Raw genomic sequence first — 15498 nt, forward strand, 5'->3', positions numbered from 1 at the left:
TTTTTATTCTTTGATATTTTTTTGGATGTATTTGTACCTGATTTGTATGAGATAGCTTCAACCAAAAAAAAAAAAAGTGAAGCGAACTCATGGGTTCCCAACAATGAGAATTTGTAATAACAACAACTGCATACTTGTGAGAAAAAAACAAACAGTGATATGGCGCAAGGCTGTTGGGGAAATGAACCAACAATGCGATTAGACCCGGATAAGATTCACGCAGTACGAAGACGAAGTTACCACCATATGGCGGTCACGATCAGGGACCATCCGACGAGCATCGTATGGCTGACAAGTCACAGTCGACCCACTACAGACTCGGCAACCGACTGACGGGTTCAGCTCATCCACGAGCTGCGCGGCGTCGATTATGATCTCTACGGTGTGGATGTGTTGGACCACGTGATCGCTGGACTGCGTTGACGTTCTTTAAGGTCGACGAGAACATGTCCAGAGTTAGACGCCAAAAAATAGTGATGGACGCACGTGACTTGCCGAAAGACTAGGCCCAACGCAACTGGACAAGAAAGATGCCATCTGAACCGTCCAAACGAAGGTTTTCCTTTTTTTTCTCTTTTCTTTTTCCGTTTTAGGTAGAGGCAAGCATGACACGTTACCCCTCTCAACCGTAGGGTTCTCTAACGCCGTTCACAATCCATCAGAGTTGATCAGTCTGATGGCTATAAAGAAAAATTGTTGTTTACTCAGTCCAGCCTTAAACTTTTATTTTTTTTTAAAAAAAATGAGATGATAATTTATATTAAAAAAACTCTTTACATGCCAAAAAATATTTACAAACAGTCTCTTGTGTATGGATGTAGCTGTATTTTTTTTAAAAAATCGCTATCCAATACTTGAATTTGGAACATTTATACCTGAATAAACACTACCGAAAGAAAACTTATTTATTTATATAAAACTATTTTGGCAAAACATAATATATATTTATATAGTAGTTAGTATAAAATGTTTGGTCATGAGATTTTAATAACACATCATTTACTCCTACCATGTACCAAGGTCGCTTTTGTTTGATAAAATCCTCGACTTATCTCTTGAAATAAAAAATGATCGCTTAAATTAGTGCTATAATAGAAAATAGTAGTAAATAATGATGTTATTCGATCATATCACCATTCTGTTAATAAAAAATTGCCGAACAAATTAACACAGAAATTTTGATTTAAAGAGATAATACTTTAATAAAATAAGATTAATTGATTCCCATCCTTCTAATTATAATAACGACCAATTTAGCAGAATAGCACCTAAATGGTGTGTTCTTTTTTTAAATACCAGTAATGTATATTCAACAGCTGCAACAAAGTTATAGTCTTTTTTAAAAAAAATAAAAGTGGAGACTTGGTCGAATATCAGACTAAAAATTGGATTTATTTTATGTTAATTTTTGCATCAACGCTTCGCCTACTTGAAGTGGGCGATTTCGGAGGAATGCTGTAATCTAACGACAACTCGTCGAGACCGTCACAATAGCCGTTACAAGAAACCTTGTTTCAACCCGGGAAATTACCGTACAAAGAAACGGCAATGAGCCAGTGACAGTTAAAAGAGCGCCGCTCTCAAAACTTTCCTCTGCTCCATTTAATGCTCTCTCCCTCGCCCCTGTCCTTCCTCTCAGTCAGATCTGACCAAAAGAGGGGGAAAAAAATCTATCTTATGTTAATTTCTGCCTGTCTCCAGTCTTAAAGATGATGAGGATGCGAGCAAGAGAGCTGGAGTGATGATGAGTCGGATATCGAAGGAATATCTTCCAGGCGGGAGGAATGCGGCCGGCGGACCGCAGCATCTCCGGCGAGGGAGGGGGCTCGCCGCCGGAGGGGGGTCGAGGGACGGAGACGAGAGCTTGGATCTCTTCGCCAGGATCCGCCGGAATTCTTTGATCAGCTCTTCCACCGAATCCAGCAGCCAGAATGGTTTGGATCCATGCTTTCTTCCTTTCCTCTTCCTGAATCTTTGCTCCGTTCTCTCAGAATCGACAAAATTGTCTTCCAGAATTTCTCTGTCATCAAAATATCATTGTCTTCCACTATAACATTAAATCTTGGTTACATTGTTCTATCAAGATTCATTGTCTTCCAGAATTTTCTATAATTCGGGTATGTTCTACTGCAACTGGTCGTGATCATTGGAGCTCGCATTTTTCTTTAGATTGCTTTGTTTTTTATGGACAAAGATTTTGTTTTTTTTTAGCTGCATTTTTCTCTATATTTTTCCTTTTTTCTTTTTGCTTTTTGAAGTATTACGTTGTCATTCGGAACAAAGATTTATTATGCATTTATGTTAGATTGAGATTGAATTATGTTTCAAGCATTTTATTCATATTCCTGCATGACATAATGAATTATGGTAGTGATGGTGATCGGCTGCAGGACTGCTTGAGACATCGATGGGACCAGCAAAGTTGGCGAGGAGTGGAGCAGACGATCTCTTATCGGCTGACATTGGCAAAAGCGATTATGATTGGTAATTAATTTTTTTTAAAAAAAAACAAACCTTTCTTATTAAATAACTCTCGTTTTTTGCTCTCTGGAAATCCAGATTTGAAATTTTTGGATTTATACGTAATTGTATCGATTGACAATAATTTGTTTCTTTTTACCAACTTAATGTTAATTTTTTCAAACTGTTTCTTTTTTATATGCTGCACTTCATAGATTCATGAGAAAAATTATAAATAAATACATAGATATATTTGTTATAGAGAATCTGGAAGCTAAGCACAAGTTTCATCTGACTTCAATGAACAGGCTTCTGACTCCCCCTGGCACTCCTCTCTTCTCTTCTTCAGATGCCAGCGAACATCAACTGTCCTCAACAGCTCCAACGAGCAGTTCCAATGTCAGATCAGTCTCAACTACCACAAAAGCTTCAAGGGTATGCTTCAACTCCCTCTGTTACCTTGAAGACTTCTATAATTTTGCGATATAACTGTAACAACTAGTTTACTGCAATATAATTTACATTTAAACTTCAATTTTGTTTCTTATGGGACATGACTTGCTTATACTCAATTTGCGATTCTTAATTGATACCTACTTGTTAAGTTTCCTTTGGTATGATAAAAATGTATGCTTGTTTATCTAACCAAATCAGGACTCCCTACCTTTAAGAACTGGGATCTCAACATCTCCATTTTCTCATGCAGTTATCTGTGTCTCAATCAGAGAATGGGCAATCTACTAGACCAACCAGAAGTAGTTCAGCCACTCGTCCTTCTCTCTTTAGTACAAACTCCCCCAGCTTTCTCTCTAATAACAATAGAACATCACACCTCAATGCTAGCTCAGCCTCACTCACCTCTAGACCCACAACCCCTGGCAAACGCCCAACCACTGCATCCACCACAAAGGCAAATCTGGCCCCAGCCTCCCGTCCGGTGCCATTACGTCCATCCACCCCTTCCAAAACTCGAACATCTTCCAGCTCTTCTGGAGATAAACCCAGACAATTGCAAAATTCGAGACCCTCTACTCCGACCGGCCGGCCTCATGTTCGTTCTACTAGTTCAGATTCTAGTTCAAGCACTTCAGCAGCTCGTTCGAATTCCAGGCCATCAACCCCAACACGTCGCAACCCTACTACCCCGGCCCCAGCTCCAACTACCTCGAACTCCAGACCGTCGACTCCGAATCGCCGCACCCCAATGCCAGCACCAGCTCCAGCTATGGCTCGCTGCCCTTCTGCCGGTCGGATTCCGACAACAAATAGCAGAAACCCTGCCCCCAGATTACGTCCTAGTTCACCGGGACCGCGAGCTCGAGTTCCTCCAGCACAGTCGCTAGCTCTCCCAGATTTCCTGCACAAGGTTCAACCAAATCCCAGGACGAAGCTGCCTGAAAGACCCATTTCTTCTGCCAGCAAGCAGCGACCAGGAGCGCCATTAACAGTTCAGGCAAAACCGAATTTGGAGGCAGCAGCTTCCATGAGCTTGAATCGAGGCAGGCTCTCACACAATTCACCAAAGGAACGACCATGCAGCAATGGGCAAGATGTCAGGCTACCTGAAATCCATAAGTCTGTTGCATCAGAGAGTGCTGTCGGGAGACCAACCAAGCCATCTTCATCCACAGAAAGCACTGGTTTCGGAAGGACAATCTCCAAGAAGTCACTTGACATGGCTCTCAGGCATATGGTGAGGCTCCTTAGATACGCATACTTGGTGAAATCATCAACATTCTAATGCTGAAGCATTCTAATTAATTTGATTCTAGGACATCCGCCCAGGCATGGGGGGCATTCGTGGGGCCTCTCTCTTCCCCCAGAGCATTCGCCCAACTACTTCAGAAGCCTTGCCTGTTCCCACTGCTGACAAAGCAGCACCTCATGATGATGAAAGAATGTCGGACTTGACCGGTAGAGAGGATGGAAATCATAATGGAATGATCTCCAGTGACAGCAATTTGGCCATCTCGGAGGATGGGGAGGCGGTGGTTGGTTCTGCAGAGAGGGAGTCTGGTGCTGTGAGAGTGAATGAGCTGGATATCTATGAGAGCTCCCGATATGATGCGATTCTGCTCAAAGAGGATTCCAAGAACTTCAATTGGCTGCACAGCATCGAAGATAATTGCAACCAGAGCCCTGTGTTCGATCATCGATTCGAGCCACTGCCAGAACCTTTCAGCCTTATTTGAGAGATATGGTTTTGCTGCCCCTGTAATTTTGTAATTGCTGATCTTCTCCTTTTATGTTATTTATGTTTTAAGATTTTCTTCTGAAGATTCAATTCTAGGTGTATTCTTATAATTCTATAAATTATTATAGAAGTCTTTTAATGCATTATGCTCATGTTTGATAGATGTTTTAACAGAAGGTGTGCATTTAGTAAACAAGTTTTTTTGAAAAAGAAAGATGCGAACACATGGCCAACAAAGAGCAAAAAAACTATAGTAAAAGAAAGATTTGAGTCAGTCAATGTGTGTCCAAGTGCGCACTCACTTATTTTCCTTTGGTTTTTATAGCTGTGCAAGAACCATGATTTTGAAACATTGCAAACAACTGATCATTATTTCAACGTTGCACAAACTTAACTTTTTAATATCCTTTGATTGCTGATTCATGATGAACATTATAGCATTTTACATTTATTAAATTTACTTTGTATATAAAAAATGACAAGGTAGATAAATATCAAATATTAGTAAACTAAATAAAAAAAACTACTAAGATCTTTATGTTCAAGCCATTGCAACAATCAAATCAAAATATTTAACAAACATTGCACTGTTACAATCAAAATAGCATATACATAACAGCCTACAAATAACCACTGTTAGGTCATTATTTTTGTTCAAAAATGTACTGTAGGTGCCCTAAAATCCTTTTTTTTAACAAAAAATGCCTTAAAACTACAATTATAGTCACCATTGTGGTTTGTGACCATTAGTTAAATTACAGTCACCATTGTGGTTTGTCCTTTATTTAATATCATGAGTGGAGCAATCTTTACCTAAATTACAATAAACATTGCTGATTCACTCACCAAAATGCAAGATAATGAAAAGTAAACCAACAGAACAGTGATGCCTATTAATTTACTCAGGGGCAGCACCAGCAGGGCAGCGAAAGAAGGAAAAAAAAGAGACTTTGAATAAAAAAATACTGATTACAGGAATATGAAATTTAAGGATTTTTTTTCTCTGTGCTCCGATATATGGACTTGAAAAAGGAAAGATGGTCTTCATATTCTGCCCCAGTCAATCAACAATCAACAATCAACAATTGAAGGAGAGAAGAGATTGAAGGAGATAGCGAGTGCATCATGCTTGGTGCTCTTGCATGGTGTCAACACTTGGCAAACACATGGTAAACTATTGATGGGTACTAAACAAGACTAGTCATATAAGTGGTTGCTTTAGCTGGCTAAATTGTTAAGGGTCAATTATCACTAGTTTGCAACAGTTGGTAGCTACTGATTGCTGTTTGATATCCAAAAGTTCCAAACACTACAGAGAATATGGACTTGGAGAAATCTGCCTGCAATACCTCAGGAAAACAGAATGATTTACGAATGCATTATTCCTGTTATTCGATCGTGGATCACAATGTAGTCATCCAATTCATTTTGATGCCAACAATTTATCAAATTTTTCAAAAGGATGGAGAGTAATGATAAATTATTAAACACTACATCAGATAACATTTCTTTCCACTGATGCATCAAATACATTATACATATGGTTTGTGATATCTGGCAACAATATGTATGGTCACGTTATCTGTTTTTTGAAATCATGTACCCAAATGAGATGATCACTTTATGCATGTAGTCCAACAAAAAATTACAATTCTTAATCAGGAAAAGGCAGAAAACGAATAAGCTAGGTCAATTTGGATACTAACTTCACAATCACAAAACAGAAAATGCTTTGTAGCCCTCCTTCTCAAGCTGTTTTGCCAGTGAAACATCACCAGTCTTTACAATTGAGCCTTCCTCCTGAACATATCCAGGTGAAGAAAAAGGCTTTGTGTTATAGTAATATAACCATAAACTAATGCAGAAAATAACATAGATGCAGCAACTACAATTTACCATCAACTGTTTGATCAAGACCACACAACTATTAAATGAATTTCAAATGGACCCAATTCACATGCTATGGGGCTTTGTTTGTCAGGACAGTGAATACTGGACTAGGGGGAAAAGAAGCAAAAGATTTATAGACAGGATAATGTAGGAGGGTACAGGACCTGAACATTGGACTACCCAAGAATACCAGAAGAATGAAAAAAAAAAATGTCTAGATGCATATGCTATCATTTGCAGATAGCATTTGCAGTTCAGTTTACTTAAGTGGTTGAAGCCCTTGTTTAACTAGTCAACTCTCAAAACATTCTTCAGATACTGCAAATAGGAGGCCTAAACACATAGACTAATACTTGCAAGACAATACAACATTTTTCAGAATTTGCAACTCAGGTTAAGACACCACAATAGCCAGGAAGTCCTGGAACAAATTAGTATATTCTGCATGCCAGGAATAGGATTCAAAGTGGAATATACCATCTTGATGGCAAGTAAACATTTTCTTGATAAACAGCCTAAAAGTCCCATTCTTTGAAAGGTAGCAGCAGTATAAAAAAAGCACGAACAGGTTACATAAAAAAAAAAAAAACACGCGAAAGTGGTATGACAAATTTGACAGAATAATAGTCAGTAAAAAAAATAAGCAATTAACCATTCATGCTATTCTCTGATTCTAAATCTATGTCTCTTACCATGATATGGACATGGCTGGGATTGATACAATCCAAAAGGCGTAGATAATGTGTGATCATCAAAACTGAATTATAGGGTGTTAAAAGCCCATTAACTGCTTTTGCTACATCTTGAAGTGCATCAACATCTAACCCCGAATCAATCTCGTCTAAAATTGCTAAATCTGCCTCAAGAACCTGAAAACACAGGAAGCCAACATGATGCTGAATATATTATAGCATAAATGAGGTAAGTATCAAGACTTAAACGATATAATTATAAAAACATAAGCAAAAAAATGATCACAATTTTTGCCAATAGAGTTTTCACTTATAAGAGTATTGACTGAAATATGGAGTCTTGTATAGTCTGTAAAGAGAATGTGTATAATATATCCATAAACCATAACCTTGCCCAACTTCTGATTCCCAGATTCCTTCCATTTTCAGCTCTCCCGAAGTTTGTTTACCATGATGCGTTGAGTCATTTTAAAGAACACTGCCATGGTTGGAAGTAGAAGCAAAATCAGATGCCTCCATTGTGGGGCACAAAGGTGCCCCCACCAAGTGCCCTTGTCATCTTCCCTACGGTACCCACTTGCAACTCTAGAAAATCAATTAAGAGAAATTACTTCTCATTATGGACCAAGATATCCAAGAATATGAATGCAGTGTGGGAGCTTACTCAATCTACTTACTGGATGTGTGAAAAATGATCACCGAGATTTCTAAAAACTACTGGGTTGGTAAATCTCAGGCTACAATTACACTCTTCTCAGGATTATCATAACTCCACAAGATTGGGAACTTCAGTACAAGCTGATGCAATTCAAATCATCAAGCTAAAGTAACTTGAAGCTATTGTGACTGTAAAGTAGTTGGAGTTTGGCACGAGTCCATAATATTAGATATGCACAGTGAGTCTTCTTTCCATCTCTTCAAATAACAAAAATGTTGAAATTGTACTTAAACTTTATACACCATATTTTTCACCAATGTCTATTTCATAAATCAAAGTTAAATCATCTAGTTTACAATTAGATTAAGATGGTTATATTCTAATAATTTAAGTGTTTCATAAAATTGGAAAAAAAATCGGTTTATGGAGGAACATTGAAATTGAAGTCATCGTTATGTTGCACATCAATGATTGGTAGTGGAAACTCTTTGCAAACCAATGAAAGCTATCAGGTCTCTCTATATTCGCTTCCTCCAAAACATGTTATAGTAATATAGTCAAATGACATTTTATTTCCTTCTCATCAAAAAGGGTGTAATTTATTTCCTCGTAACAGCTTTAGCCTATTTATCAAGTTACATATTTGATTATCATAATTTTACCATAAGGAGCATATCAAATGGTATTTATGAAAGAAATATTCAAGAAATTATTAAAGTGGAATCAGCCAAATTGTGTTACTAAGTTATATAATGATGAACAAGTCTTCTATGATCATATGAGAACAGATAAAGGTATTTGCTGAGAAAAGATGCAAAAAATATTATGAGATCTAAGAAAAAGGGGAAAGTGAGATTTTGAAGTTAAAGTGAACCTGATTTATACTAAAACAATTCCTCAGAATGTAATCGTGCACATTGTAAGAAAAAGATGCCCCCATCATGAAAAATCATCAGAAGTCAAAGACAAAAATTGGTATGATTTTTTTGTGGGTTAAATAACTCAGTTTTGTTGCTTAATGCAAAGATCAGATTCCATACCGCAAGTTGCAAAATTTCATTGCGTTTCTTTTCACCACCGCTAAACCCTTCATTCACATTTCTGTCCAGAAACCTTAGATCCATATTAACAGCAGCAGCCTTGGGAGACACATAACTATAGAACTGTAAAAATGCGACAACTAGAAATTAAAACATCCACATTCAAAAAAAGAAGAAGAAGCAAACAAAAGACAATAACAATATAAAATTCATAGATACAAATTCTTCCCTTCACTTATATAGCTAAGGAAGCAGAAAATGGAAGGATACATGGAAGTTTTACACATAGTCAAGCATTAGCTAGCAATCTTCTATTATACAGGACAATGACAGGTAGGAATCACTGATGCACAGCATCTTCATTGATAACATCAGAATTATGACGGTCATAATAATGTTTAGTATCAAAGAACCAGTATCTTCAGCTTTCAAGGCAAATAACACACTAATTCCTTTTCTATATGTATTAATATTTTTGCCAGTCATTCTCAAACTTGTAAAGCATGACTGAATCCAGGTAAAGCAAACACTTACCTTGACGCGCCTAGTAAAAAGATGGTATGCAAATACTTTGAGCAGAAAATTTAAAAAGAAAAAGAAAAAGAAAATCTGCTCAACAGGCACGGTAACTTTAGCTGGCTCTCTAAATTCAAAATAATGTTTACTCACCATCTCAGATAATTCTTACTTTATGGTTAAACAGAGATCAGAAGCCAGCCCATGCAGAGCATGGCATCAAGGAAGAATGCTTTCTTGTCACTACAAAATAAATTTTAGATTGAGATAAATTGTGTAGTAGAGTCATTCATTTCCTGCATTCATTCAAGCAAAAATAACTATCAACTCTGATAAATACAGAGGCACAATATCCATATAGGACAGTCATGGTATGCCAAAGATGACTCCAAAGCAGTGCTTGTTACAATATTTCAGGTTCATATGTTTCAAAATAAGAAAGAAATATAAATCACTACAATAAGAGCAAGATAGTCATAGCTACTGGAACCAAACAATAATGCAAAAGAATCCAAACCTCTAGAGGAGGTAGTCCAGGTAGCCCTTGCCTTTTTCTTCGAGCATTATATGCCATGTTCAGAAAGTCAAAGTTGCTTACGCCTGGTATCTCAACAGGGGTCTGGAAACTCATGAAAAGCCCAGCATGAGACCTTACCTCTGGCTCCATCTCTAGCAAGTTCTCGCCTTTAAAGATAACACTTCCTCCAATTACCTCATAATCCGGATGACCAACGAGAACCTGTATACATAAGACCATCCTCAAAAATCTGTAAAGCAATAAAAATAAAAAACTTGAAGTCAAGAAGAAACGAGATCATGTCAATAAGTCCAATTGTCTCATCAAACAAGACTACTCTTTAAGTGCTCAAAGATCATTTCTAATGTGATGCATCTGAGCCATACTTTAAGGTTTGGAGTGAGACTATTTGATTTGGTTAACTAGCCTTTTTAACATGACCTTGAGAATAGAGAAAAACATCAGATGATTAGATAAGTATCACAGTATTAGCATTATGAAGATGTCCCTGACCCACAATATTACATCAATTATTATGAAATTAAATTAGAGTAGCTATGCTATAGAGATATGAGAGAGAATGACGGAACAAAGATCAAGATTAGGGAAACACACAGCAAGGAGGGGGGAGGGAGGGGGCGAGAGAGAGAGAGAGAGAGAGAGGGAAGAGCATAGTTTGATGTGTGATAAAACAAGGATGAATAAGGTTAGGAATATGTTAAGTGCAGGAGTTGCACAAGTTATAGCTAATAGATGGAAACCAACTATATAAGAAAGAGCACACGCATCAAGAATCTAATGAGCCTTGTCAAGAACCACATATGTATCAACAGAAGGAAACCCAAGATGACAGGGTGGATGGTGTAATCTTAATACAAAGGAAGGATGATGAGGAATTCATAAAGCCAATGCCATATAGTTTGCCTAAGATTTGATGAATAGATTTTGAAGCTATGCAGAAACATAGTTGCAGACTAGACAAGCAGATTCGCTTCTGGTTGTACAAAATAGCTGAAAATGCCAAATGTACATTAGTAGGATCACAAGCAACGATTTATAGGAGAGGAATTCTTACTAAGTTATGACAAGAATTTACATTAGGTTCATTATTTTAATATCTTTAGCTGATTGGCTCTCCTCCAAGAGTTCTGCATTAGGTGCACCTCATTGTCTTGGTGTGAAAACTCAGTGTTAACATCAACTTTAGTAACTACACTAAAGATGGCAGCAATAATTTATTCAGGTGTCCAGCAACAAATTTAAGTTCAAACCATGTAGTAACTGTGTTACTATAGGTTCATCCTAACCATCAATGTTCGCTTTGTAAATGCTAACTTAAGCCCGATATTAGTAAAAATAAACATACCAGCATCATGGAGCCTCATGCACTATTCAGCGCAGCCCAATAATACATGGTGGAAGCCTATGCTATTCCATTTTTCCTCTTCTCTTTCTAATTCGCTCTACATGCATAATTACTAATTAGAATGACAAAATTCCAGTTTTGATTAGTAATCCGTTCTTATATAATCCAAATATATCAACTTCAGCCATTGTATTAACACCACTGGTTGTCTCGACATTCATCAAGGTTGAGCGAAATTAAAATTATAAGAAAAAAAAAGAATATAAAAGAATCACCTTTGCGAATGTGCTCTTCCCGGACCCATTCTTCCCCATAATCGCGTGAACCTATTCAACCGAAACCAAGGATTAAAAATTTAAAAGTTTGCGGAAGATATATTACTAGAAACGAACTAAGAGAGAAAGGGAGGCACGGGGAGCCACCTCGCCCTCGTAGATGGTAAGATTGACACCACGAAGGATCTCCTGCCCCGACTCCGCGATCACGGCCCTGAGATCTTTCACCTCCAGCAAAACCCTAGGCGGACCGCTACGGGGAGCGTCGGGGCCGGCGGCGGGGGAGTCGACGGCGACCGTGGCCTTCGGCCGGAGAGACGGGCGGGCGCGGAGGGAACGGGCTCGCATCCGTTGGGGAGAAGGGATCGTAATTAGGGAGGATCCCGTCGGCGAGGTTCGGAGACGGGGGGAAAGGGAGGGCGGCGAAGAGGTGGAGGTAGAGAAGGGGAGAGAAGAGCACAAGGCGAGAGCCATGAGGACGAAGAGAGATTCCGCAGCTGCCGAGGGAGCGCCCGGTCCGCCAGGAGGTTGGACTTTTGATGGTGGTCGGATGAGAGCGAGGGAATTTTGGGCACGATAAAAAGCGACCGGGTGCCAAAATGATTTTTTTTATGTTATTATGGGAGACGGAGGAGGGTAAAAATCATTTGATTTTTTTTTTTCAGGCAAAAAATTATTAAATTAATTGATCCACAATGGAGAATAAAATAATTTATCCTCAAATGAAAAAGACAATGTGTAAATTTATCCATTTATTCTAATTAATTTATTTCATTTCTAAACCTATTTTCTCTTTGATCCTTGTTTTTATAAGTTAGGATAATAAATGGATTATATCAATCTGTGATCTGATCCAATCCCAAATGGATTAGACTTGATTGATCTATTTTCGAAAGACTCGCGGATTGAGTTAGGGTCGAAATTGAACCATATTTAAAATTAAGTTAGATTCTAGTTTTATATTTTCCGACTTAGCTCAACTCAACATCGATCCAACCTTACCCAAAATCAAGCTACACACCCTTACCCTAAATATCTTTTTCAATTCAATGAAGCCTTGTTTAAATTAATCTTTTTGGTTATCTCAATAACCTCATCCCCTCACCTACTTTTACTTAATTATATTAAATATTCATTATTTGTTTTGATATATTCTTATTTATAATATTCTTAAGTATATCAATTTCTTAAATTAATTTTTTTAAAAAATATTTTATGTAAAGATAATAATTTTTAAAGATATATATATATATATATATATATATATATATAAAATTTGTGAGAATATAATATCGATAGTAAATTTACAAGGATGTGCCCGTAATCTTCAATATTTATCAAGATATATAAATAAAAAATTCTTTATACATACATACATACATACATATATATATATATATATACATATATACATACATACACACATGTGTATAAATATTTTAACTGTATCGAACCTATTAGAATTTAGAGAAAGCATGATTTAGATAAAGTTACAAAATTAAAGTAGAACTAGCCTTAGCCACACACACACATGGGGCACACTCTATGCGCATCCACACACACAAAAAAAAAGAGAACCATAACCAAACTCCCCATCAACAACAAATTTTCTGACAGAAGTAGCTCGCTGGAAGGCTATATATACGAGTAGACTTGGAACTATTAATTGATATGAAATTGTAGGAGATGTCTGTTTTGTGTATTCTATTATGATGTGACTTGAGAGCCTTGATATAATACATAAAAATTGATACAATACATGGTTCAAATTAGTAATATTAGTCAAATAAATTTCTTGAACCAATCATAACATGTATAAGAAGAAATTTGCATGAAGTTGAGGACAAAAGGTATGTTCAAAATTTATTGCATGAGTTTCTTGCATTGACTAGAACTAGAATTGTTATTATGTAATATTTTTGGTGCTACGAGAGTGACACTTTATTAGCTGAAACAATATATATGAGCATATTTTTGATTGTAGGTCATTTCAAAGCTAATTGTCAAACAAGAGAAGATTGTCATACCACCAAAAATTCTAATCATAAACTAAAGGCCAATCATGCCTATAAGCTTACCTAGAAAGAAGAAAATATTTATAATAATTCTCCATGGTTGGTGGATAATGGATTGGTCCCCTTTGTTCCATCTTCCATGATCAATTATGTCTGCTCAATTGAAAACCAAACAATGGGCTTGATTTGATCAGCGTCACCTCCAGTCAATGCTCTTAAATGAATAAGAGATACAGTTATGGGATATGGTCCCAAATTGGACTAGGTCAATCCGCAAAGGATTCTCTATTAGCAACAAAAGATATATACATACGTTGCGAAAGAATTTTTCTTTTTTTTTTCAGCTTTTATATATGAAATAGTCTCATGTGCAAGTTTTAACATGGATAAAGTGCATGATAGGACGATGGATACAAAATTTGTTACTTGCTTTCCTTGCCTTCAGAGACTGACAAGTATAGATAGGTTAATATTTTGTATATTGAGAAGAAAACCAAAGTCCCCTTTCTATTTGCTCCAAGTTAATATTTTATCAATGATTCATCAATTAGCAAGCAAACCTAATGATATAAGAGTGTGGTTATGGTTTATAACTAGTGATGGTGATAATGCTACAATGCTCTTATACAAACCAAAAATAATTTTATTGATTTTAGATATAATACATAAACATATTATGTGTTTACTTTTATAAATATAATTTAGATAAATGAAAGATGGTAGCATCCCAATTATATTTCTCAACAAAGGAAAAAAAAGAAATATCTATTTATCAATTACTCCAAGCCATTATAATGGTTGTTAACTGATATCGGTCTTTCCAATTATGATAGAATAAAGTATAATTTTTATACTAATATATCCATAAATATATATAGATAAAATAACATCATAATTTAAGTTTATCCTATGGTATTATTGTATTCTCTTTCATACTTAACCTTCTATGGATGGCCAATTGATTCATTTGACCTATGTTGGCCCGCGGGGCGTTGCGGTCCCAAACCCCACACCAAGTTTCTGCTGAGGAGGATGAAGAAGATGATTGCGGAACCATCTTTTGGGCGGATAGTGTATTTGGCCTGCGTCTTAGTCTTGACCGAGGTTGGCCTCCGCCAGTCCTTCTGGAATTTGGCTGGGCAGGTTGGGGGTCTCATCAACCTCGCCGTCTATGTAGGAGCATGGGGCAAATGTGGAGCCATCTTGTAATAAATGCATGTACCTATAACTACAAGGCAATTCAGATTTAATGATGACCCTACTCTATACAATATTTGAGGTTGATGAGGTCCCTGCAAATTTTTTAATTATTATTTGCACTGCATGCACCCACTTAACCATTAACTAGAAACCTTAGCAAGCGATACTAGTTGGTGAAATACTTATTGATGGGGCCATATTGTGGGGACCTTTTTTTAATGCTAGCCTTTAATTATACACATGGGTGTCTGCAAGATTTAAATACAGATTGAGGCCACAACCAAAGCAGGAATGAAACTATCACAAAGAAAATTGGACCATGCAGTGTGCACCATAAATCAAGTGAGGCATCTTGAGACTAGAGTGTAATGGATAGAGTGATTCTTGCACTACACATAGAACTCATAAAATATTGATGCTAAATTACTTCTGCTGCACCTATTTTTTACAACTTGTACAATGTTAATTATAGGCACAATGTAATGTCAAGAAAAGTGCTTTGGTAGTCTAGGATAAAAGGTTGCACCTCAGCTTTACAACTCTTTATATCTTAGTAGTTTTGGAAACTATCAAAATAATTTTCTACACATTATTTTTCTAAATTTAAGTGCTAACTTTTATTTTTTAATTTTACTGATATAATTTATTTCATAGTTTATTCTTATAAGGATATCA

The 15498-nt window shown here is 36.7% G+C and overlaps 2 protein-coding genes across 3 annotated transcripts; one reads left to right on the plus strand and one right to left on the minus strand.

Moving 5' to 3' along the window:
* Positions 1-1583: 1583 nt before the first annotated feature.
* Positions 1584-4800, plus strand: LOC103722179 (flocculation protein FLO11-like). Of its 2 annotated transcripts, none has more exons than XM_008812641.4 (5): positions 1584-1934; positions 2391-2484; positions 2810-2895; positions 3167-4153; positions 4233-4800. In XM_008812641.4, the coding sequence occupies exons 1-5, from the start codon at positions 1932-1934 to the stop codon at positions 4650-4652; spliced, it is 1590 nt and encodes a 529-aa protein (XP_008810863.1). In that variant the 5' UTR covers positions 1584-1931; the 3' UTR covers positions 4653-4800. The 2 variants fall into 2 exon arrangements, with proteins under 2 accessions (XP_008810863.1, XP_008810861.1); XM_008812639.3 differs by having other exon boundaries at positions 1587-1934; positions 2769-2895.
* A 1304-nt stretch (positions 4801-6104) lies between these two features.
* Positions 6105-12192, minus strand: LOC103722178 (ABC transporter I family member 6, chloroplastic-like). Its single transcript, XM_008812638.3, has 7 exons — positions 11756-12192; positions 11609-11659; positions 10163-10189; positions 9968-10069; positions 8935-9057; positions 7237-7413; positions 6105-6454 (listed from the first exon to the last, which is right to left on the minus strand). Exons 1-7 carry the CDS (start codon positions 12080-12082, stop codon positions 6368-6370), a joined length of 894 nt encoding a protein of 297 aa, XP_008810860.2. The 5' UTR covers positions 12083-12192; the 3' UTR covers positions 6105-6367.
* Positions 12193-15498: the final 3306 nt, after the last annotated feature.

The sequence above is a fragment of the Phoenix dactylifera genome, chromosome 13, assembly GCF_009389715.1.
Source record: "Phoenix dactylifera cultivar Barhee BC4 chromosome 13, palm_55x_up_171113_PBpolish2nd_filt_p, whole genome shotgun sequence".
Taxonomy (NCBI): Eukaryota; Viridiplantae; Streptophyta; class Magnoliopsida; order Arecales; family Arecaceae; genus Phoenix; species Phoenix dactylifera.

Bases quoted from the DNA above. Each gene is read 5' to 3' on its own strand.
- LOC103722178 (XM_008812638.3), bottom strand. From the start codon at position 12,082: ATGGCTCTCGCCTTGTGCTCTTCTCTCCCCTTCTCTACCTCCACCTCT. The intron at 11,660-11,755 runs GTGGCTCCCCGT...TCGGTTGAATAG, and splicing joins TTACCATCTACGAGGGCGAG to GTTCACGCGATTATGGGGAA. The intron at 9,058-9,967 runs GTTTGGATTCTT...GCATTTTTACAG, and splicing joins CTGGACTACCTCCTCTAGAG to TTCTATAGTTATGTGTCTCC.
- LOC103722179 (XM_008812639.3), top strand. From the start codon at position 1,742: ATGATGAGTCGGATATCGAAGGAATATCTTCCAGGCGGGAGGAATGCG. The intron at 2,485-2,768 runs GTAATTAATTTT...TTCAATGAACAG, and splicing joins GGCAAAAGCGATTATGATTG to GCTTCTGACTCCCCCTGGCA. The intron at 2,896-3,166 runs GTATGCTTCAAC...TTTCTCATGCAG, and splicing joins CTACCACAAAAGCTTCAAGG to TTATCTGTGTCTCAATCAGA.